General features: G+C 39.6%; 1 protein-coding gene, 1 long non-coding RNA gene and 1 other non-coding gene across 4 annotated transcripts in view; 1 reads left to right on the top strand and 2 right to left on the bottom strand.

Annotated features, from left to right (window-relative positions):
- LOC128115687 (zinc finger protein OZF-like) overlaps positions 1 to 8,024 on the bottom strand; it is a 32,094-nt gene extending 24,070 nt beyond the window's left edge. For both annotated transcript variants that reach the window (XM_052746668.1, XM_052746667.1), the window contains exon 1: positions 7,835 to 8,024. In XM_052746668.1, coding sequence (XP_052602628.1) covers positions 7,835 to 7,987 — 153 coding nt within the window. In that variant the 5' untranslated portion in view covers positions 7,988 to 8,024. The remainder of the gene's footprint in view (positions 1 to 7,834) is intronic.
- Positions 7,912 to 17,009, top strand: LOC128115692 (uncharacterized). Its single transcript, XR_008220275.1, has 3 exons — positions 7,912 to 8,026; positions 9,609 to 9,761; positions 10,286 to 17,009. It is a non-coding gene; the product is annotated as an uncharacterized LOC128115692 (long non-coding RNA).
- LOC128116104 (U1 spliceosomal RNA) lies at positions 9,606 to 9,769 on the bottom strand. The gene has a single exon (XR_008220366.1). It is a non-coding gene; the product is annotated as a U1 spliceosomal RNA (small nuclear RNA).
- Positions 17,010 to 23,497: the final 6,488 nt, after the last annotated feature.

Genomic DNA, 23,497 nt, shown 5'->3' with positions numbered 1-23,497 from the left:
TATGTACATGTTCACTCTCTTTATTAGTCCCAACTTCTACCCTAACAGTTGCCTTTTATTCTTTGCCAGATATATTGAAGTCTTTTATTTTCTTCCAGGTTCCACATGTGGAGTAAAATATACTCTATAAATCCTTTCTGACTCTAGTTTAGTATGTTCATTTTTGTTGTTGGTGGTGGTTTTTTCAAGACAGGGTTTCTCTGTAACAGTCCTGGCTGTCCTGGAACTTGCTTTGTAGACCAGGCTGGCCTCAAACTCACTGAGTATTTTTATAGTACAAGCTTGAGTTTAATCTATTTTAGTATAATCTATGTTACTTCTTTATGGCTGCATAATTCAACACAGTATTTGCATGCATATATACATATACATTGTCATATACACACAGATAGCTATGTGATAAACATATAGACTAGATTTAACAAATCATGCCTTGGTGTCTCACCAGGCTGACTATATAATACTGATATTCTCTCACCAGGTGTGTGTGTGTGTGTGTGTGTGTGTGTGTGTGTGTGTGCAGGTGGGAGGAGAAACAATGCAGGGCAGTTCAGACAAAAGCCAGCAATCAAAACATAGATAAATCAAGCTGTAACTGAGCTGAAGTTTCTACCCTGCTGCTGACTTTCTTGATAAGGGAAAGTCTTATGCTGCTGGGTGATGAAAGTCAGCAAGTTAAAAGTTAGGGAGGTAACCAACAGCGTTCTGATTAGATTTGAGGCCCACCCCACAGGAGATAATACAGATTTGTACCTTCCTTAAGGAAGCTGGGAGGAACCTTTATTTGTTTGATATCAAAAGCTGACTTTTATATCTGTGGTAACAGCAGATGGCAGCTGTTTTCTTTCTGAGACTGGCATACAACATTCTTTAATGCCCTAGGCACGCTGCACTCATACTTTTCAGTATTCTTGAGAAACTCTGGAACACCATGAAAACACCAAACCTAAGAATAGCAGGAATAGAAGGAGTAGAATTCCAGTCAAAGGCACAGAAAATATATTCAACAAAATCATACAAGAAAACTTCCCCAATCTAAAGAAGGAAATGCCTATGAAGACACAAGAAGCATACAGAACACCAAATAGAATGAACCAAAAAGAGAAAGTCCCCTCACTACCTAATAACCAAAACACTAAACATACGGAATAAAGAAAGAATATTAACAGATGAAAAAGAAAAAGGTCAAGTAAGATAAAAAGGCAGACCTATTAGAATTACACCTGACTTCTCAATGGAGACTATGAAAGCCAGAAGGTCCTGGACAGATGCTCTGCAGACACTAAGAGACCATGGATGCCAGCCTAGACAACTATACCTAGCAAAGCTTTCAATCATCACAGACAGAGAAAACAAGATATTCCATGACAAAACCAGATTTAAACAATACCTAACCACAAATTCAGTCCTACAGAAAGTGCTAGAAAGAAAACTTCAACCCAAGAAAAATAGCTATACCCACAAAAACACAGGCAATAGATAATCTTACACCAGCAAATCCCGAAGAAGGGAAACACGAACACACTACCAACAAAACCAAAACAAAAAAATAACAGGAATTAATAATCACTGATCATCAATATCTCTTAATATCAATGGACTCACTTCACCTATAAAAAGACACAGGCAAACAGAAAGAATATAAAAACAGGATCCATTCTTCTGCTACATACAAGAAACATACCTCAACTTCAAAGACAGATATTACCAGAGTAAAGGGTTGGGAAAAGATTTTCCAATCAAATAGACTTGAAAAACAAGGAGGTGTTCCTATCCTAACATCTAACAAAGAAGACTTCAAACTAAAATTAATCAAAAGAGATGGAGAAGGACATTTTATATTCATCACAGGAAAAATCCAACAAGATGAAGTCTCAATTCTGAACATCTGTATGCCCCAAACACAAGGGTACCCACATTTATAAAAAACAAACAAACAAACAAACAAAAACATTACTTAAACTTAAATCACACATCACACCCCACACTCTAATACTGGGAGACTTCAATACCCCACTCTCATCAATGGACAGGTCTGCCAGACAGAAACTTAACAGAGAAATTACCCAAACACAAAAGAATATACCTTCTTCTCAGCACCTCATAGAACCTTCTCTAAAACTGACCACATACTCAGTCACAAAGCAAATCTCAACAGATACAAAAAATATTGGAATAAGCCCTTGTATCTTACCAAATCACCATGGCTTAAAATTCAACAACAACACAAATTACAGAAAGCCTACAATCTCATGGAAACGGAACAACACTCAACTGAATCACCACTGGCTCAAGGAAGAAATAAAGAAATTAAAGATTTCCTAGAATTCAATAAAAATGAAGGGACAACATACTCAAACTTATGGGATACTATGAAAGCAGTGCTAAGAGGAAAGTTCATAGCACTAAGCGCCTACATAAAGAATTTAGAGAAATCTCTCACTAGGAACCTTAACAGCACACCTGAAAGCTCTAGAACAAAAAGAAGCAAACTAACCCAGGAGCAGTAGGTGACAGGAAATAATCAAACTGATGGTAGACATCAATAAAATAGAAACAAAGAGAATACAAAGAAACAGTGAAACAAAGAGTTGGTTCTTGGGGAAAAGCAACAAGATAAGACAAGGCCTTATCCAAACTAATCAAAAGGGAGAGAGAGAATATCCACACTAACAGAATCAGAAATGAAAAGGGGGACATAACAACAGACTCCAAGGAAATCCAGAGAATCATTAGGTTAAACTTCAAAAAACTGTATTCTGCAAAATTGGAAAATCTAAAAGAATTGCACACTTATCTAGATAAGTACCACTTACCAAAATTAAATAAATACCAGGTAATTTAAATAGACCTATAACACCCAAGGAAATAGAAGCAATCATTTAAAGTCTCCAAAACAAAAAAGCACAGGACCAGATGGTTTCAACACAGAATTCTACCAGAATTTCAAAGAAGAACCAATACCAATATTCCTCAAATTCTTCCATACAAAATAAACAGGAGGAACATTGCCAAACTCTTTCTGTGAGGCTACAGTTACCATGATATCCAAACCACACAAAGAAAGAAAATTATAGGCCAATCTCCCTCATGAACATGGATGCAAAAATACTCAATAAAATATTGACAAACCAAATCCAAGAACACATCAGAAAAATTATCCACCATAATCTAGAAGGCTTTATCCCAGTGATGCAGGGATGGTTCAACATATGAAAATCTGTCAATGGAATCCACCATATAAACAAACTGAAAGAAAAAAAACCATGATCATCTCATTAGATGCTGAAAAAGCCTTCAACAAAATCCCACACCCCTTCATGATAAAGGTCTTGGAGAAATCAGGGATATAAGGAACATACCTAAGCATAATAAAGACAATATACAGCAAGCCAACAGACAACCTCAAACTAAATGGAGAGAAACTTAAAGTGATTCCACTAAAATCAGGAACAAGACAAGGCACTCCACTCTCTGGATATCTATTCAATATAGTATCCAAAGTTCTAGTAAGAGCAATAAGACAACAAAAGGAGATCAAGGGATACAAATTGGAAAGGAAGAAGTCAAACTTGCACTATTTGCAGGTGTTACGATAGTATATATAACTGACCCCAAAAATTCTACCAGGGAACTACTATAGCTGATAAACACCTTCAGTAATGTAGCGGTATACAAGATTAAGCCAAAAAAAGCAGTAGCCCTCCTATATACAAATGATAAATGGGCTGAGAAAGAAATCAAAGAAACAACCCCCTTTACAATAGCCACAAATAACATAAAATATCTTGGGGTAAGTCTAACCAAACAAGTGAAAGAACTGTTTGACAAGAACTTTAAGTCTTTGAAGAAAGAAATTGAAGAAGATATCAGAAATGGAAAGATCTCCCATGCTCTTGGACAGATAGGATCAACAAAATAAAAAAGGCAATCTTACCAAAAGCCATCTACAGATTCAGTGCAATCCCCATGAAAATCCCAACACAATCCTTCACAGGCCTTAAAAGAACACATCAAAATCCCAGCACAATCCTTCACAGGCCTCAAAAGAACAATACTCAATTTTATATAGAAAAACAAAATCTCACAGTAGCCAAAACAACCCTGTACAATAAAGGAACTTCCAGAGGCATCACCATCCCTAACTTCAAGCTCTACTATAGAGCTATAGTAATAAAAACAGTTTGGTATTGGCATAAAAACAGATATGTGAATCAATGGAATCGAAGTGAAGATCCTGACATTAATCCACACACCTATGAACACCTGATTTTTGACAAAGAAGCCACAATTGTACAATGGAAAAAAGAAAGCATCTTCAACAAATGGTGCTGGCATAACTGGATGTTGACATATAGAAGAATGGAAATAGATCCCTATCTATCATCATGTACAAACTCAAGTCCAAGTGGATCAAAGACCTCAACATAAATCCAGCTACACTGAACCTGACAGAAGAGAAAGTAGGAAGTAGCCTTAAATAGATTGGCACAGGAGACCACTTTCTAAATATAACACCAGTAGTACAGACACTGAGAGCAACATGTAATAAACGGGACCTCCTGAAATTGAGAAGCTTCTGTAAAGCAAAGGACACAGTCAATAAAACAAAAGGCAGCCTACAGAATGGGAAAAGATCTTCACCAACCCCACATCTGACAGAGGGCTGATCTCCAAAATATATAAAGGACTCAAGAAACTAGACATCAAAATACTAAATGTTCCAATTAAAAAATGGAGTACAGATCTAAACAGAGAATTCTCAACAGCAGAATCTCAAATGGCTGAGAGACATTTCAGGAATCACTCAACATCCTTAGCCATCAGGGAAATGCAAATCAAAACAACTCTGAGATACCATCTTACACCTGTCAGAATGACTAAGTTCAAAAACACTGATGATAGCTTATGTTGGGAAGGATGTGGAGCAAGGAGAACACTCCTCCTCTGTTGGTGGGAGTGCAAACTTGTACAGCCACTTTGGAAATCACTGTGGCAGTTTCTCAGAAAATTAGGAATCAATCTACCTCAAGACCTGGCAATACCATTTTTGGGCATATACCCAAAGGTTGCTCAATCATATCACAAGTGCACTTGCTCAACTATGTTCATAGAGGCATTGAACAACCTAGATGCCCTTCAACAGAAGAATTGATAAAGAGAATATGGTACATTTCCACAATGGAATATTACTCAGCTGTAAAAAACAATGACATCAAGAAAATTGTAGGCAAATGGATGGAATTAGAAAAAAAAACATCCTAAGTGAGGTAAGCCAGACCCAGAAAGACAAACTTGATATGTACTCATTCATAAGTGAATATTAGACATAAAGCAAATGATAACCAGTCTACAAACCACAACCCCAGAGAAGCTAAATAACAAGGAGGACCCTAAGAGGGATATGCATGGATCGCCATAGGAAAGCAAGGAAGGAGATTATCTTGATAGAGGAAGCCATTATGGGGTTAGGAAGAAACCTGGTGCTAGAGAAATTCTCAGGAACCCACAAGAATGATACCAGCTAAGACTCCAAGCCCTAGTGGAGAGGGTGCATGAACTGGCCTTCTCCTGTAATCAGATTGACGACTTCCCTAATTGTCATCATAGAACCTTCATCAAATAACTGATGCAAACACATACAGAGATCCATAGCTAAGCACTGGGCCGAACTCCTGGAGTCCAGTAGAAGAGAGGGAGGAGAGATTATAGGAGCAGGGGTGTGTGTGTGGGGGGGCAGTATCAAGGTCATGATGGGGAAACCCACAGAGATAGCTGACTCAGTGGGAGTTCACTGACTCTGGACTGACAGATGGGGAACATTCATGGGACTGAATTAGGCCCTCTGAATGTGGGCAACAGTTATGTGCCTTGGGCACTTGGTAGGGTCACTGGAAGTGGGACCAGGATTTATCCCTAGTGCATGAACCGGCTTTTTGGAGTCTATTCCCAATGGAGGGATACATTGCTCAACCTTGACGCAGTGGGGAAGGGCTTGGTCCTGCCTCAACTTAAAATGTCAGACCTTGCTGATTCCCCATGGGAGGTCTTACCCTCTCTGAGGAGTGGATGGGGGTGGGGAGGTGAGGGGCAGCAAGAAGAGGAGGGGGGGGGACTTTGGTTGGTATGTAAAATGAAGAAAAAATAAAGTTACATTTCTACCCAGTAACATAATAGGCAGGTTATCTAAACTAAAAATTAATATAAAAAAACTTGAGAGTTAAACTATAACATAGATAAAATGGACTTATGCTACTAAATAGATAAAAGAATCCATTCTTCTTTTTGTTGTTTGTTTATCTGTTTGGAGACAGGGTCTGACTACTGACTATGTAGCACTGACTTACCTGGATCTGATGACCAAGTGTAGTGGGTAGCTGTTCCAGCTTTGACCTGGAAGTACTACCCCCTGTGAGGCTTCTGGTAACTGTCTCGCCTCAGGGGCAGGTCATAGGTAGCAGGTCATAAATGGCTGAGGTGCCTATTTAACATATCAAAACAAACCTTGCAGCCAGGCTCTTGCAGCATCCCTCAGTCCCTACCTGTTACAGGGTCCTCATGGCTTGCATACCCAATCACTATCCTGAACGCACTTTCCTATATGATCCAACCATTATGGCTCCCTGCCCCTTTTGTACCTTTTGCCTTCTGGCTGCTGCAATGGTTCCCCTCTCCTCACATGACACATGATCACAACCACTCTGGACTCTCCCAGATGTCTCTAACTCTGGCTATGCTCTCCCTTTTATCTACAATAAACTTTCTCCTCCACCATAGGGGCAGTCATGCCCCTTCCTTTTTAGCTCTTTTTTTCATTCAGGCAGCAGTCAACAAAGAGATGTTTAAAAGGTCAAAAACACTGACAATAAGAGGCCAAATGCTCAGTCCTGAATGGGGCACCTGTACCTAACCCCAGCCTCTTCCACCACTGCTCAAGGAACGTCTCCGAAAAGGAGGCAGAAGAAATGTAAGAGCCAGAAGACCAGGAAATGTTGTCTTCTGGAATGACAGAGCTATTGTACTGAGGAGCTCACAGCAGCTGTGGTTACCTGCACAAGATCTGGCATAGATCGGGAGGTACTGTCCAGGCCCACCACTTACTGAGCAGTTATTGGCAATTAACAGTTTTCTGGAGAACCATTCTGTTTAGAGGAAATAGCCACTGATAGGACTCCATTTTTAAACACCCATGAACATACTGGCAGCACTAATTGCTGGATTATTAAATAATAATAATAAATAAAATAATAATAATAATAATAATAATAATAATAATAATAATAATAATAATAATGAATTTAGAAGAGGCACGTGTTGGGATCCCGTATGAGTTGTTGGAAGGAGGAATGGGGTGAATATGATCATATTTCATTGTATATATGCATACAAATTTCAACAATACAGAAAATATTTTAAAAGAACCCAGAGGGATCACGGGGTAAGCTAAAGCAGGTCAAATGGGAATTCAAGGACGGGAAAACAGCACTCGTCATCCAGGCGCCCTTCACAGCACAATCTGGAGTCTGAGCAGCACTAATCCGCCCGCGCTGCAGGGTCTGCAGCAGCTTAAGTTCGCCGCCCAGACGCATCCCGACAGGACCCGGACAGGAGTGAAGCAGTTTCACAGCGACAGGACAGGACCCCAGGCTCCCTGCTGCTTGCTCTGCACACACTTCAAGAGCAGGAGGGGAGACCCGCGCCGGAGCCTTCACCTCAGAATCGGTTGCACAGCTCCAGGGGAACGTCAGAGCGGCGGCGCCACATTCTGCTAGAGCCGGCGCCACATTCTGCTAGAGCCGCAGCAAAGTCACAAACCCGCCCAGGGCTCACTCACCATGTCCTGCTTCTGATGCATCCAAGTATCCCCCCTAAGGGGCCTAACATCAGCTGGAAGCATAGTCAACAAGGTCAGGGGACCTCTCAACGACTTCTCGGGACTCAAACATGGCAGTAACGGCTGCACCTTCCGAATATTCCTGCTTCTCATTGGACAGTTAATGCAGAGTCATAACAACGTCCCTGATTGGTGAATGATACCGGCAGTGGAAGGGGTGGTGGGGGCGTTGGGGAAGTTGGGGTTGGGGGGTTGTAGGGTGTTGGTGGGGTTGGGGGGTGCGGAAGCATCTTATAACCTGGAAAACACCCCTTCCCTGCAGGGTTACAGCTAAACGACAGGTTGCAGCAAGGATGGACTAAACCTGATCTAACCCTAGGGCATTTAAGGAAAACATGTTCAGGGATTTTAGAGCAGCTTCCCTGGTGTATTATGTGGGTCACAATGGGTTCTTCCACTTACAACTAGAGAGTTTGATTGGGGGAGCAACCAGATTCAGTACCTTAGGAACAAAATGCATGATGACAAGGTAGGAGAGGTCCCTAGGTCAGTCTGGACACAGGATCAGGAAGAACAGTCTGATAAGCAAGCTCAAGGATGATGCATGTGAGCCAACGCTGAACCTTTTGTAAGGCTGATTCACTGATCAGAACATCAGGGATTGGAGAGAGTTTGAAGTGTTGCAAGCCCATTACCTTGGGCCCTTCTTAGCCCTTAGAACAACTGACCTAACAACTTTATGACTATTATGTAAATCATTTGGAATGTACAATAGAACAGTAGTTTCCTTTGGAATGTACAGAGCACCAATTTTCTAACCAACCAAAAAGACAAGATCATGATCAGAAAGCATCTGAAGCCTACTCCAAAGGTTTCCCCTTTTGCTATGTAACTTGTCTACCTAATGTTTCCAACTATGTATTTTTTAAAAAAAAGTGTCTTGATTTTATAATTTCTTTATTCTGTTACTATAAAACAGAATATTCGTGTTGGAATATAAAAAGTGGGATAATCTAAATTCTGTGTTTCTAGGCCATGGTCACTTATATTTAACCTCAGAGTAAATATATCCCATTTGAAGTGAATTTTGCTTTTCTGTTGCCAGGAAGTTGCCCAAGGCTTTCTCACATCTTATATTTCATTCTATTCATTTGCAGGCAAAAAATTAAAACACACCAAGGATACAATTACTCAATGTGAGGTGTGTGTGTGTGTGTGTGTGTGTGTGTGTGTGTGTGTGTGTGCGTGCGTGCGGTTACATTGCAGCAATGGTCTACAGAGGATTCAAGAGGTATGAAAAGGAACCCTTAAAATTCTTTAAAAAGAGATTTCTATGCCCAAGATTCAGAAGAAAGCCTAAATTCACAAGTACAAACATTCCCAAGAGTCAAGATCACATTAGCTGCTGACAGAGACCACTAACTGGCCATTCACTATTGATGAGTCAGAGACATTGTTCTAACAGTTTAGCTCTGGGAGCTCACTAGGACATCTCTCATTTCCTACATTATGAAATCTTTCAACACCTTTGAGGAACGATGTAATCCCCATTATTATCAGAATGATTTGCATGACTATAATAACAGTATTCAGGAAAATGAGAAAGAAAGATGAGAAGCTTGGGCATTCCAAATTGGAGGATCTCAGCTCTGTAATATTGTTAAAATGGTGAAATATTTAGTGATGTCAGACCTTTTATAGTGATTCATTACAAAAAAGCATTCCTTCATGTACAAAATTATTTAAAACATTTTTTTTTTATTTTTTTTTTCAGGGGAGAGCGTGAACGCAGTCCCCCACTACCACAAATTATGCAGTTGAGTTTCCCGCATTTGGGGAAATCACAGGGGTCAGCACATCCGGAGTGCAATGGATAAGCCTCGCCCTGGGAAAACCACCTTCGTGATCATGGTATCTCCCCTGCCAGGTAAGTATTATTTAAAACATTTTATTGAGAAATATTTTCATGCAATATATTTGGGTCATTTTATCAAGTCATCTTTTGGCTTTTAATATAAGATATGTGCCAAGCAAATATTACTTTTCTACTTAAGTTGAAATCAATATTCAATAAATTACATTAAGGATATTCAACTATTTCAAATTCTACAATGTCTGATATTTAATTTTGTTCACTGTGGCATAGACAGTATTTTTTCAAAAGCTTAAAAACAACAGTATTGTAAAATTTTATATGATTGTATATTGTCCTTGACCTCCTGATGAATAGTCACTGCTTTTCTGTTCACAAATTCTTAAAGAACAAAGGTCAACACTATATTTTTCCTTGGAACCATGTCTTTCTATGTAGTCAAGTCGGCCTCAAACACGACAGCTTCCTGGCACTGCCTCTGGAGTACTATAACATTCAAGAGTCACTACACTGACCTCCAACAGTTCTCTGGGTTAATCATCAAAGTGCAGTAATGTTCTTCTCAATTTTTTTTGCAGAATTTGGTAATTGAGAGAGATTGTGAATATGGACATGGTAGTCAGTGTGCAGAAGCCCAGAGATGCTAGAGCACATTGTTAATGAAGACATATCTCCTGCAATAGCAGTATATGAAAGCAGTTTGTATATAAGAGACATCATTGCCCATTCACCCTCAGATATGCACTTCAGTGGTCAACATGAAGGGAAACCAAATGGGTATCAGAAGATGTGGAAAAGGATTTAAACATAAGAAATGTTGGAAAATTTTCATTCATTCTGAGTCTTTCTGTCTTTTTCACCTTACCTAGTAATGCATCCTCTGACAGAACATGTTTGTCTCATCCTCAATGTCTTTGATATGAACTGTTTCTTGGTAAACACTGGTGGCCAAGTTTACCCCTGGGATTTTAGTTTCTTGGATGAAATCACTGTGACTGTCTGGAGTAGAAATATGCAAATATATTCTGTAGCATTTATTTTGCATAGCCTGTAAGTGTTATAGCTCTGAGGGAAATGGTTTCCCCAATGGAAGTGTTGTAGCTCTAAAGGGAAAGGTATCCTGGCAGTTGGGAGCCAAGGAATACTCCAAAGTAACTCCTCACAACAAACCACACATGAGATTTTTTTGGGAGAGGGACAAAAGGGTAGCTGCTTCTGTTCCAACAAGAAGCAGCAGGAAACTGAAGAGGATATAGGCTTACATAGGGTTTTGTGAGGGAGGATTTTTTCAGGGAGGAGACATTCAGGGTAGATATTGGTGGGATTTCAAGTCTTGATCTTGGGGCAAGCCTAGGGATTGGTGAAATTTTGAGTTTAGGGACTGGTGGGTTTTCAAGTTCAGAGACTGGTACATTTTTTTGGACTCAAGAATTGGTTACAGGCAGACTTTCTTGTCCCACCAGCCAGTTCCTAAATAACCACACAGAGACTTATATTAATTATAAATGCTCAGCGGATAGCTCAGGCTTATTACTAACTAGCTCTTACCTTTTAAATTAACCCATATTTCTTATCTATGCTCTGCCACATGGTGGTACCTTTATTCAACATGGCAAGTTTATCTTGCTTCTTTCCACATCTCCTTGTGACTCTGAGACTCCTCCCTTCTTTTTCATGTTCTTATTTTGTCTGCTAACCTCAACCTGTCCAGCTATTGGACAGTCAGCTTCTTTATTAAACCAATCACTGTGACATATATACACAGTGTAAACAAATATTCCACAACTGGTGGGTTTTTTTGGTTTTTCCAACCAGGAAGTGAGCTCAGACCTTTCACTCTACAGAACCTAAAAGAAAAAAAAGATCCAGAATTCTCCAGGGAAGTTCTCAAGGTGATTAGAATGACAACTTCAGTCATTAACAACATGATAAATACACGTGCACTCAGACATATAAGTTGTTTATGTACAGGCAGGTAGGTAACACTATGGGTTCCATCTCCCTAAGACTTATAGCATGGCAGACACTTGTTAGTATGCTCTTCTCTTGGATTTTTATCTCCAATTTTCTACAGACTCCAACTCTTGTCTGCACCTCTGACAGGTCTTTCTGCTTAATTGGAAGAGAGTACCATTACACTGTGATGGGAATGCAATGATTACTAGATTTCTCCCCAGTGAGTTTTACTCAGTGGGGATTTGAAAATGCCACCCTCTAATATAAAACTTCAGCTCAAATAAGTAACTTTTCACATATATTCTTTTTCAGTATTCAGGATCCACATGGCCTAGGGTAAGAATGGATTCATCTATATTTGGCCCTTTTGTTTTCTATTAGGAATTCCTTTTCTTCTCTTGCCAGATTTCTTTTTTAATTTTATCTTCTGGTTGACTCCTTTTCTTCTCTCAAATGGAAAGAGAATTTTCTTTTTAGTCTCCGTATTTGATGTTTGAATTTTATTCGGCTTTCTCTGCCATGTCTGTTATTCTTCAACCTTTGCATACATTCCATGTTAGCTCTATAGTAGAAAGGTTTTTTTAAAATTCAAGATTGGCACAGCACTTCAGGGAATTCTTAATGTTAGGCTATACTCTGTGAAAAGAGATGACACCATTGAATGCAGTGACTTCAGAATCCCTCATCAGATTCTAAAGTGACAAGTATTGTCTTTGTCATCTGACACTTAGTTTGGAGCAGGAATGTCAGAATTAGAATTTAGATGTCTTCTCTGTTATTGTAAAGCCTTCACTTTTCTCAGATAATTACATACAAATATGTATTTGCTTCATGTTTTGATTCTCAGACAATTTAACCCTTTTCAGTGGTTTGATCCATGTTTTTAACATGTTTCCTCATGAATTATTATGGCATTCACATATGTATTGGCTGCAATGGTGCTTGGTAGAGCTGTTAATTGGCCACTTTTAAATCTGCAAGATTAAGAGACAGTATCACATAATTTGCTTCAATTTCCTTGATCAAGTTAAAGGAAAATAATCATGTTTATTTCTTTATAAAAGAGTGTGCTTTATTCTTTGCAGACATTCCCATAACTATAGAGAATCCATGTAATAAGGTTATGTAATGGAATACAGCTTGTACTCAACTCTGAACACAACAAGGTGAAATGGAAATATATAAGCAAGACCTAGGCTTTGAATCAATAGATGAAAAATTGCTGACGAAAACACAGAAATGAGGTAGATTCATTGAATGTGCCATAACTGCTTTTGTTAATACTTTTGTATGGTGCTGAATTAACAGGGTAAGGAGTGGGGGCGGGCAAAGTACTCAGATGTGAAAGGCCATGTACTAAGGACATCTTGACAGATTTTTAAAAAAGGCATAGAAAACATGGCCAGAGAAAGTTGACCATTAGATGAAATTTTTCATGTGCAATTCTATTTGCCTTGGAGGTTGTGATGGATTGTATAAGAATGGCCTGCATAGCCTCATATTTAAATTCTCAGTCATCAGGGAGTGGCAATACTTGAGAAAGATTAGGAGGTGTGTCCTTGTTGGAATCCGTGTGATCTTATTGGATGAAGTGTGCCACTGGGAATGGGCTTTGAGGTTTCAAAAGCTCAAGTCAGACCTAGTGTTTGGCTTTCTCTGCTGCCTGTGGATCCAGATTAGAACTCTCAGATACTTCTTCCAGCACCATGTTTGCCTGTAGGCCACCATGCTTCCTACCATGATATTGTAGGTGGAACTGGCACAGCCATAGCTGAATGGAATGGCAGAAGTCATAAAGCCAACACAGCTGCTTGACAAAGATCCAGCAAAGCTGAGCCACATGATGGCTGCCATGCCACCTTTGGTTTTCATCTCCACCTGTTACATACTTGGGGCACTTTTAATATTTGTACAATCTAGGGATATTGGATGGATGGAAAATTCCTTATTAATCATTTATGCCTTCTCCCAGGAATGCTGCTTCTAAGCTTCCCTAAGACAGTCCTGATCATACTATTCCCCCACTTTTGGGGAGATATCCTTATCTACTTGAAGGTCTTCCTTGCGCCTTGGAGGTTGTGACACATAAAGAAGCCAGAGGTCTCTTCATGAGGCTATGAGACATTCTTGAAACATCTGTCCCTGTACTTACACAGGAACAAGTTATTCAAACCAAAGTAAACTCAAAAGGTCAACAAGATTGGTGGGTGAGAGGAGTTGTCCACAGTTCAGATTACAAGCCTCTTCCCACTGTACACTCAGACAATTATGTGACATACAACTCTGTCCTACACAGAGACATACTGATGAGCAAAATATGGAGTGGAAAGATGATAAAAGTATGAGGTATCAGGACCTCCCTCTTTTAGAAATGTTAACTCATGCAGAGCCACTATGGTGACATATGCTGAAGGAACAACAGAATGCCAGTATTAGACATATAGACAAATTCTATAAAGATATAAATGTGAACATTGTATTATGCAAGAGTTTGAATAATAACTGCAGCAGCTTTGGCCTGAAGATTTTTTCCTGGGCACTCTGAGCACTAAGAGTTAATAATACACTGCTTGGGACATGGCAAAATGCCCAGGGTGGCTTGAAGATTTTTGTTTTGGTCTAGTGTCCTTGAAGTAACCAAAGCAACCAGCCTGAGAACAGGCTGTCATATGCCTCTAGATTCTTAAAAAATGGGTTATGGGGTTAATGAGTAAGAATGATAACTCTGTTTATTAATGATGTCAAAACTTGAGGGAAAATGATTGGAAATGATAACTCTGTTCTGTTATAATTTATTAATAATGACTAAAAGATGAGCAAAAGGAAGTGAAACACATGTCCAAAAACAAAAATGATATGATCTATGTTTTGGAACATCATGGATATATCCCTGTTTACTTAATTCTGTATAAATAAAGAAATACTCTGGCTGCTACTCAGTCAGGCTGGAAGATTCTCCCAACCACCATGGCCTGGCTCATTTCCTTCTCCCTCTGGCTCCTTCCACCCTCTGCTGGTCCTGTCCCACTGGGGATGACTCCCATATGCTTCCTCTCTGTCCATATCTCCTAAAATGAAAGTAGAAGTATCTTGTGTTTGATTCCTCCATTGCAAACTAAGAAGTGTTTCATGTCTGATTCCTCCATCACCACTCCTGCATCCACCCATCCTCAGACCCTGCTCTCATCTGGAGCTGGACTGCAGCATGGAACATTTTTCTCTCACCTACCTGTTCCCAAACACCTGGCATATGGTAGTGATTCCAGCAATGTGCAGCTCCAGCCTGTGCCAGTGGCTACAAAGCCACAGGAAAGCAGCTTTTTCATGAATTCATGCCACACATTGGGCACCAGACGTAGCATGAATTCTCATTGCTCTTAATAATAAAAACCTGTAGTCAGATATCAGGGTGAAAACTAAAAGATTAGAGAAGCAGAGCAGCCAGTCACTAGAAAGATTTCTTATCTCTACCAAATACTGAGGCCAAGGAGGGGGCAATGAGATCCTATCTCTACCTACAAATCCTCAGACTGAATGGACCGAGTTCCTGTCTCCACCCCACCTTATCACTTCCTGTCTCCTCCCAACCATATCACTTCCTGTCTCTACCTCCCTGGTTGTGGGATTGAAGGTGAGTGCTACCACTACCTGGCCTTTACTGGCTACCTCTGCCCTATGATTTTCAGGCAAGTTTTATTATTTGGAGTACAAAAAAAAAAGTCACCATATTTCCCCTTTTTTGTCTAAAATAAAAAAGGTATAACCAATATAAGAAAAACTATATACAATAAGTACAATAACTATATACAATATATACAGTCAAGAATTACATTAACAATGTTCAGTCCATTAACATTTGACAAATTCAGAGAAAATACTCTATTATTTACTTGTGGTATTTTACTTGTACTGAAATGTGATTTTAATTGTATGTTAATAAATAAAGTTGTCTGGGGGTCAGAGCTATTAGAGCCATAGCAAGTGCGTGGCGGCGGTGGCGCACGCCTTTAAGGACCTGGAGGGCGGTACATACAGGCAGTGACGAGGCAGTCACATGTTTGGGTTTACAACCAATGAGAAGGCAGAACAGAAAGACTATAAAGACAGACACACAGGAAGTAGGTTCCTTTTCGGAGAGCTCTCTTGGCTGAAGAGGATCCCTGAATCAGGAAGGGTGAGGCTCTTAGCTCTGACCTCTTGGCTTTCTTCTCTGAATTGGCTCTGTGTTTCTTATTTAATAAGACCGTTGGTTACATCTACAATTTACCCTAGTTTGGTGAGTCCAAAGTGTTGTACCTAATTCACCTTCTATCCTAATTTGCATTATCACAATTATCTTTTAATGTTTCTCAACCCTATGCACTTTACACTTCTTAGTGAGTTTCTTTTCTGAATCTGTAACAAGTAATACTATAACTATAGCTATCTAGTCTTCAACTCCCTCAGAGACCCAAGAAGGAAGCAATATTGCCTAAGTAAACAGGAAGTGCAAGCAAGTGACTTCCAAAAAATATGAGAAATGACAGAAACAGCTGGCTGCCTGGACAGTCACCTGACATTCCTCTGCAACATTGAGGCATCCATCTTTGGCCTACAGACTGAGAATATCTGACAGACTTATCTGTGAAACAGGATTTTCTGAAGGGCTATCCTATCTTAAAAAAAGGACTGGCAAAATTTGGCAGTCCTTTCCTTTGTTTCCCACTTGTCCCATTTGGACAGCATACTGTCAGCAGTCAAGCTAATTTTGCCACAAAGAAAGTAAACTCCATATGGAGTTCCATCAATACCCATCATCTTCTCTGAAGTCTCAGACATGTCTGATTGTCATAAAAAAAAGAGTCTATGTTATTAAAGCATCTTAAATGTCATATTGTGTAGATGTCTAAAGTATTTGAAGGCCACCTGTTTACCTAAAATATATGTTTACCCTTGAAAACATACATAACATGACTACAAGTTTAATTGTAATAGGTGAGTAACTACTAACCTGGATTTCTTTATTATCCTAATTAGATGCTAATAATAACTTTCAGAGACTAGAAATTTGCATTGTATTTTTAAATGAGTTGTATAAGTACAATTGTGGGATGACTCATCCCTAACGGGCTTGAGGGCCAGATGGCCCAAACAAGTAAAAAAGATACTTTCTGAGAGCCAGCCTGGGTCTGCCTGATGGTCTTAGCAACAGCAGCTGAAACATGATCTGAAGATGACCTGGATCAGTGAGAGGCAGCCATGTCACACCAGCTGATGCATATTCATCAGACCTTCCCCCAGGGTGGGGTGGAGGGTATATAAGTCTTGCTTCTTCCTGAATAAACTGATCTTGTTGTTTCAACATTCTCCCAGAGTCTGTGTGGTTTGACTCTGCGCCTACTTGGCCCCCGCCCCCAAAGGGAACAACAGCAAGGACCCTGCTACAGTACAATACCTTGAACAAGATTAGAAATGTAAGTACAATATGTTCTAAAAAAAATCTCAACTTTGTATCACTATACAAAGATCCATATCAGTGTAAAATATTTAAAACAAGTAGTTGCTTTTTAAAAGTAGATTCCATGATCTATTGTTTTATCTTATCATATCTATATCTCCTTTTTTTCTTTTTAATCTACTCTTTTATTCTATCATACTGCATTCCTCTTTTTTCTTTTCAAAACAAGAACCCCAAATCTAATATCCTTTGTTTATCTTTTTTCCTGACCATTACCAATATCAGCTTGTAACCAACCACCCTAAACAATGACAAATATCCATAACCCATTGAAAGACAAAAACCATCCATCCCACCTCTTGGGAATGTGGGCATCGTGTCTGAAAATTTCTGCTGTCTGGGGGTGACAGCATCTTTAGGGGATCCTGAAAAGAAAAATTTGGGTTAATTCTCAAGTCCCGAGAGAGGTAACTGTAGGATTTGTTGTTTAGTCTCTGTGTAATGGGAAAGTGCAGGGCTTGTCTCAAATTCTGGCTAGAGTAGTCTGTAAGACTAGAGTAGTCTCTGAGACTGGATCATCTCAGCCAGCAGACTTGAAGCTGTTCTGGATGCAGAACTCAGAGGAAACTTGCAGGATAATGTACTAAACCTCTGAAACTGTAAGCAAGCCCCAATTATATGCTGTCTTTTATAAGAGTTGCCATGGTCATGGTATCTCTTCACAGCAATAGAACAGTAACTAAGACAGAGATCATCTGTCACTCCAAGTAACAGTCACAGTTGTCTCATATGAACTAACTCAAGAATCGGGTGCTGGAGGGAGACTCCTTCACTTCATAACTCCTTTACTTCACAACAGATTCCCCTTCCTCTGCTCTCTAGTCATACCAGCTCAGGCACTAGTGTGTTTGTGTGTGTGTTTGCAGAATGTGTTCCAGGAACACTATGCCTGAAAAAAAAAACATATTTACAGTTACATCATCCTTTACCCTCTGGCTTGTCTGCTACACATAAGAGGATAGTGGGCTGTCAGAATGATAAACATGTTATAAAATCATAAAAGAAAGTAAATACATCAGGTGGTGGTGGCACACGCCTTTAATCCCAGTACTCGGGAAGCAGAGCTAGGTAGATCTCTGTGAGTTTGAGGCCAGCCAGGTTTATAGAGCGAGATCTAGGACAGGCACCAAAATTACACAGAGAAACCCTCCCTTGAAAAAAACCAAAAAAAGAAAGTAAACAAATTTACAAGGTAGAAAAGTCTGTTCTTACTATGAAAGATTAAGATGTTTCTTTTATAAAATGCAATTTCCAAATACATGATTTATACAGAATGCAACATATGAAGGCACATATACCTCAAGATTGCAAAATTTCAACCATGCTTTTGATTGAATCCTTTCCATAGATGAAAGCAAGTATATAAACACTTTAAGAGGGTTAGTTGTCTCTCTTTAATTGATTTTCCTCACATGCTGATTATGGGTGCATAAGTATAACCACCATCATAATTACAATGTCTACAAAAGATTGTAAGCTGTGGTGTTTGCATTATTTCTCATTACAGTGATTTTTTTTGTATTCTCTGTTTTTTTCTTTTTATTTTTCATTGAAAATATACTTAGAATTTCAGTCCCAGCAACTGGCCAGCAGGTAAGAGTCCTGCAGGCAGGCTGCTCCACCACAACCACAACCACCACCCATTGGACTCTGTAACCTACAAGACCCATGCTGCCACATAAACCCACCAAACTTGTCATCATCCCCCTGGCCAAACATCCCCCACAACATCAGCAACCCCTAGAGGCACAAGCACCACCTGCACCAATTGGAAGAAAAGGTGAATGACTATTTTCACAGTTAAACTGCCCCAATCTCTAGGTCCTAAGCCCCAGAGCACATCTTGTATCCCTCCATCTCAGATCCAGGAGCCAGCCAGGAGGCAAGAGTCCTGAGGGCAGGCTACTCCACTACCGCTGCCACCCATTGAATTCTGTAACCTACAAGACACACTCCACCACCCAAACCCAAGGAACCCATCAACTTCCCCATGGCCAAACATCCCCACAACATCGGCACACCCTAGAGGCACAAGCATCACTCACACCAATTGGAAGAACAGGCACAGTCAAAACCTATACCAGTTGGAAGAACAGTACCCATAGGCATAAGTAAAGCCTATACCAGCCAGAAGAACTGGACAATAAATTGGATCTAGGCACTTAAATCCCAGCAAACCTCACCTGAGACAATGCTACTCAACCTGACAATCAGCCAATCACCAGAAACCTTGGCCATTCAGGCCAAAAGACAATAAAGGAGACAGACAACAAAGGAATACAAGACCCATCCAACAAAGACATCACAAGAAGTAACACCTATATCTATAACTATCCCAAACTCAGATGGGTAAGCAGCAGTGCAAGAATACAATCAACAACACAAAGAGCAATATGACACCACCAGAATCTAGTGGTTCTACAACGGCAAGACTGGAACATCCCAATGCAGATGAAGCAGGAGAAAACAACTTTGAAAATAACTTTATAAAGATGATAGAAGCCCTTAAAGAGGAGATGAAAAATTCCCATAACAAAAGTGAGGAAAAGATTAAACAAAAATTTGAAAGAAATCAATAAATCCCTTCAAGAAAGCCAGAAATAAAACAATCAAACTGGTGAAGGAAATAGTCCAAGACTTGATCATTGAAATAGAGGCAATAAAGAAATCTTAAAACAAGAGAATTCTGGAAGTGGAAAATCTGTGTAAATGAACAGGAACTACAGATGCAAACATAACCAACAGAATACAAGAGATGAAAGAGAGAATCTCAGGTACTGAAGATAGTATGAAGGAAATATTTTCAACATTCAAAGAAAATGTCAAATCCATCAAATTCTTAACACAAAACATCCAGGAAATCTGGGACACCATGAGAACACCAAATGTAAGAATAACAGGAATAGAAGGAGAAGACTTCCAGCTCAAAGGCACAGAAAATGTATTCAACAAAATCATAGAAGAAAACTTCCTCAACCTAAAGAAAGAAATGCCTCTGAAGATAAAAGAAGCATATGCAACACCAAATAGACTGGACCAAAAAAAAAAAGTCCCCTCACCACATAATAATCAAAACACTAAACATACAGAATAAAGAAAGAATATTAAGGGCTGAAAAAGAAAATGGCCAAGTAAGATATAAAGGCAGACCTATCAGAATTACTTCTAAATGGAGACTCTGAAAGCCAGAAGGTTCTGGAAAGATGTTCTGCCAACACTAAGAGACCACAGATGCCAGCCCAGACTACTATACCCAGCAAAGCTTTTAATCATCACAAACAGAGAAAACAAGATATTCCATGACAAAACTAGATTTAAACAATACCTAACCATAAATCCAGCTCTACAGAAAGTATTAGAAGGAAAACACCAACCCAGAGAAGTTGTCTGTACCCAAGAAAGCGCAGGCAATAGATAATCTTACACCAACAAACTCCAAAGAAGGGAAACACACAAACACTATCACCACCAACAACAAAACCAAAAATAACAGGAATTAACAATCACTGGTCATTAACATTTCTTAATATCTGTGGACTCATTTCACCTATAAAAAACACAGGCTAACAGAATGGGTAGGAAAAAAGGAAATCCTTCTGCTGCATACAAGAAACACACCTCAATGTCAAAGACAGACATCACCTCAGAGTAAAGGGTTGGGAAAAGGTTTTCCAATCAAATGATCATAAGAAATAAGCTGGTGTAGCTATCCTCATATTTAACAAAATAGACTTCAAACAAAAGTCAATAAAAGAGATGGAGAAGGATATTCCATATTCATCATAGGAAAAATACAAGATGAAGTCTGAATACTGAACATCTAGGCCCCAAATACAAGAACACCCACATTTGTAAAAAAAAAAAAACATTATTTAAGCTTAAATCACACATCAAACCCCACACACTAATACTTGGAGACTTCAACACCCTACTGTCACCACTGGATAGGTCTGCCAGACAGAAACTTAACAGAGAAATAAGGGAACTAGCATATGTTATGACTCAAATGGACATAACAGACATCTATAGAACATTCCACCCAAACACAAAAGAATATACCTTCTTCTCAGCACCTCATGGAACCTTCTCTAAAACTGACCACACACTTGGCAGCAAAGCAAATCTCAACAGATACAAAAAGATTGGAATAACCTTCTGTATCTTATCGGATCACCATGGCTTAAAGTTAGAATTCAAAAGCAACACTAATGGCAGAAAGCCAGGAATTGAACAGCACTCAACTGAATCACCACCAGCTCAAGGAAGAAATAATGAAAGAAATTAAAGACTTCCTAGAATTCAATGAATATGAATGCACAACATACCCAAACATATAGGACACTATGAAAGCAGTGCTAAGAGGAAATTTCATAGCACTAATTGCCTACATAAAGAATTTGAAGAAATCTCACACTAGCAACTTAAAAGCACATCTGAAAGTTCTAGACCAAAAAGAAGCAGACTCACCCAGGAGGAGTAGGTGACAGGAAATAATCAAACTGAGGGCTGAAATCAACAAAATAGAAACAAAAGAGAACAATACAAAGAATCAGTGAAACAAAGAGTTAGTTCTTTCAGAAAATCATCAAGATAGACAAACCCTTATCCAAACTAACCAAAAGGCAGAGAGAGGCTATCCAAACTGACAAAATCAGAAACAAAAAGGGAGATATAAAAAGAGACAATGAGGAAATCCAGAGAATCATCATGTCATACTTCAAAAATCTGTATTCCACAAAATTGGAAAATGTAAAAGAAATGGATAATTTTTTGGACAGGTACCACATACCAAAAGTTGGTCTATTTAAATTGTTTATTTGGTCTTGATTTGGAGAGGATGTGGAGTAAGGAAAGTACTACTCACTGCTGGTGGGAATGCAAACTTGTACAGCCACTCTGGAAATCAGTATGGCAGTTTATCAGAAAACTGTGAATCAACCTCCCTCAAGACCCAGCAATACCACTATTGGGCATATACCCAAAAGATGCTCAATCATACCACAAGGTTATTTGCTCAGCTATGTTCATAGCAGCATTATTTGTAATAGCCAGAACCTGGAAATAACCTAGATGTCCCTCAACCAAAGAATGGATAAGGAAAATGTGGTATATTTGCACAATGGAGTATTACTCAGTGGTTAAAAACAAAAAAACAAAGAACAATGACATCATGAAATTTTGTAGGCAAATGGATGGAACTGGAAAGAATCATCCTGCGTGAGGTAACCCAGACCCAGAAAGACAAACACGGTATGTACTCACTCTTAAATGGATATTAGATGCATAGCAAAAGATAACCAGGCTACAATCCACAACCCCAGAGAAGCTAGGTAAAAAGGAGGACCCTAAGAGGGACACACATGGAGGGGCCCAGGAAGGGAAAGTAGTTAAGATCTCCTGGCTAAATTGGGAGGGAGTGTAGAAGAGAAGGGATGGGGATAGGAACAGGAGGGACTGAGATGGCCAAGTGGAGGGAGGGACAGAGAGGGAGAATAATGAAAGAGATATCTTTGTAGAGGGAACCATGAGGGTGTTAAGGAGAAATCTGCTGCTAGGTAAATCCCCAGGAATCCACAGGGATGACACCAGCTAAGACTCGGAGCAATAATGGAGAAGGTGCCTTAATTTCTCTTATAATCAGATTAGTGACTACCCTAATTGTCACCATAGAAACTATATCCAGTAACTGATGGGTGCAGATACAGTGATCCACAACCAAGCACTGGGCTGAGCTCCTAGACTTCAGTTTAAAAAAGGGAGAAAGGATCACAGGAGCAAATGAGATCAAGATCATAATGGGGAAAACCACAGTGACAGCTGACCCAAGCTGGTGGGAACTCATGGATTCTGGCCTGTCAGCTGGGAAATAGGCATGGGACCAAACTAAGCCCTTTGAATGTGGGTGACAGTTATGTGGCTTGATGTGTTTGGGGAGCCCCTGGCATTGGGACCAGGACTTATCCCAGGTGCATGAAACGGCTTTTTGGAACACATTCCCTAGGGTAGGATACCTTGCTTCACACAGAGGGCAGGGAGAGTTGGTCCTCCCTCAGCTTAGTATGCCAGACTTTTTTGACTCCCCAAGGGAAGCCTTACCCTCTCAGAGTAGTGGATAGCGGGTGGGATGAGGAGAGGAGGGGCAGGAGAAGGGGAGGAAAGGGGAAGTAGGTTTGGCTTGTAAAATAAAAAACTTTTTTTAAATAAATAAATACAAAAAAAGAAATGCTATGTGACAGGACATTAAACGAACTTACAAAAAGCCTTTCTAAGAACAGACATGCTGAGAAAGAAATCACAGATACACTCTAATTCATAATTGACTCAAAATACGTAGTAA

The sequence above is a fragment of the Peromyscus californicus genome, unplaced genomic scaffold (genome assembly GCF_007827085.1).
Source record: "Peromyscus californicus insignis strain IS unplaced genomic scaffold, ASM782708v3 Scaffold_1__1_contigs__length_55948999, whole genome shotgun sequence".
Taxonomy (NCBI): domain Eukaryota; kingdom Metazoa; phylum Chordata; class Mammalia; order Rodentia; family Cricetidae; genus Peromyscus; species Peromyscus californicus.
The sequence above is the reverse complement of the archived record's forward strand: the minus strand, read 5'-3'. Positions and strand labels throughout refer to the sequence as shown.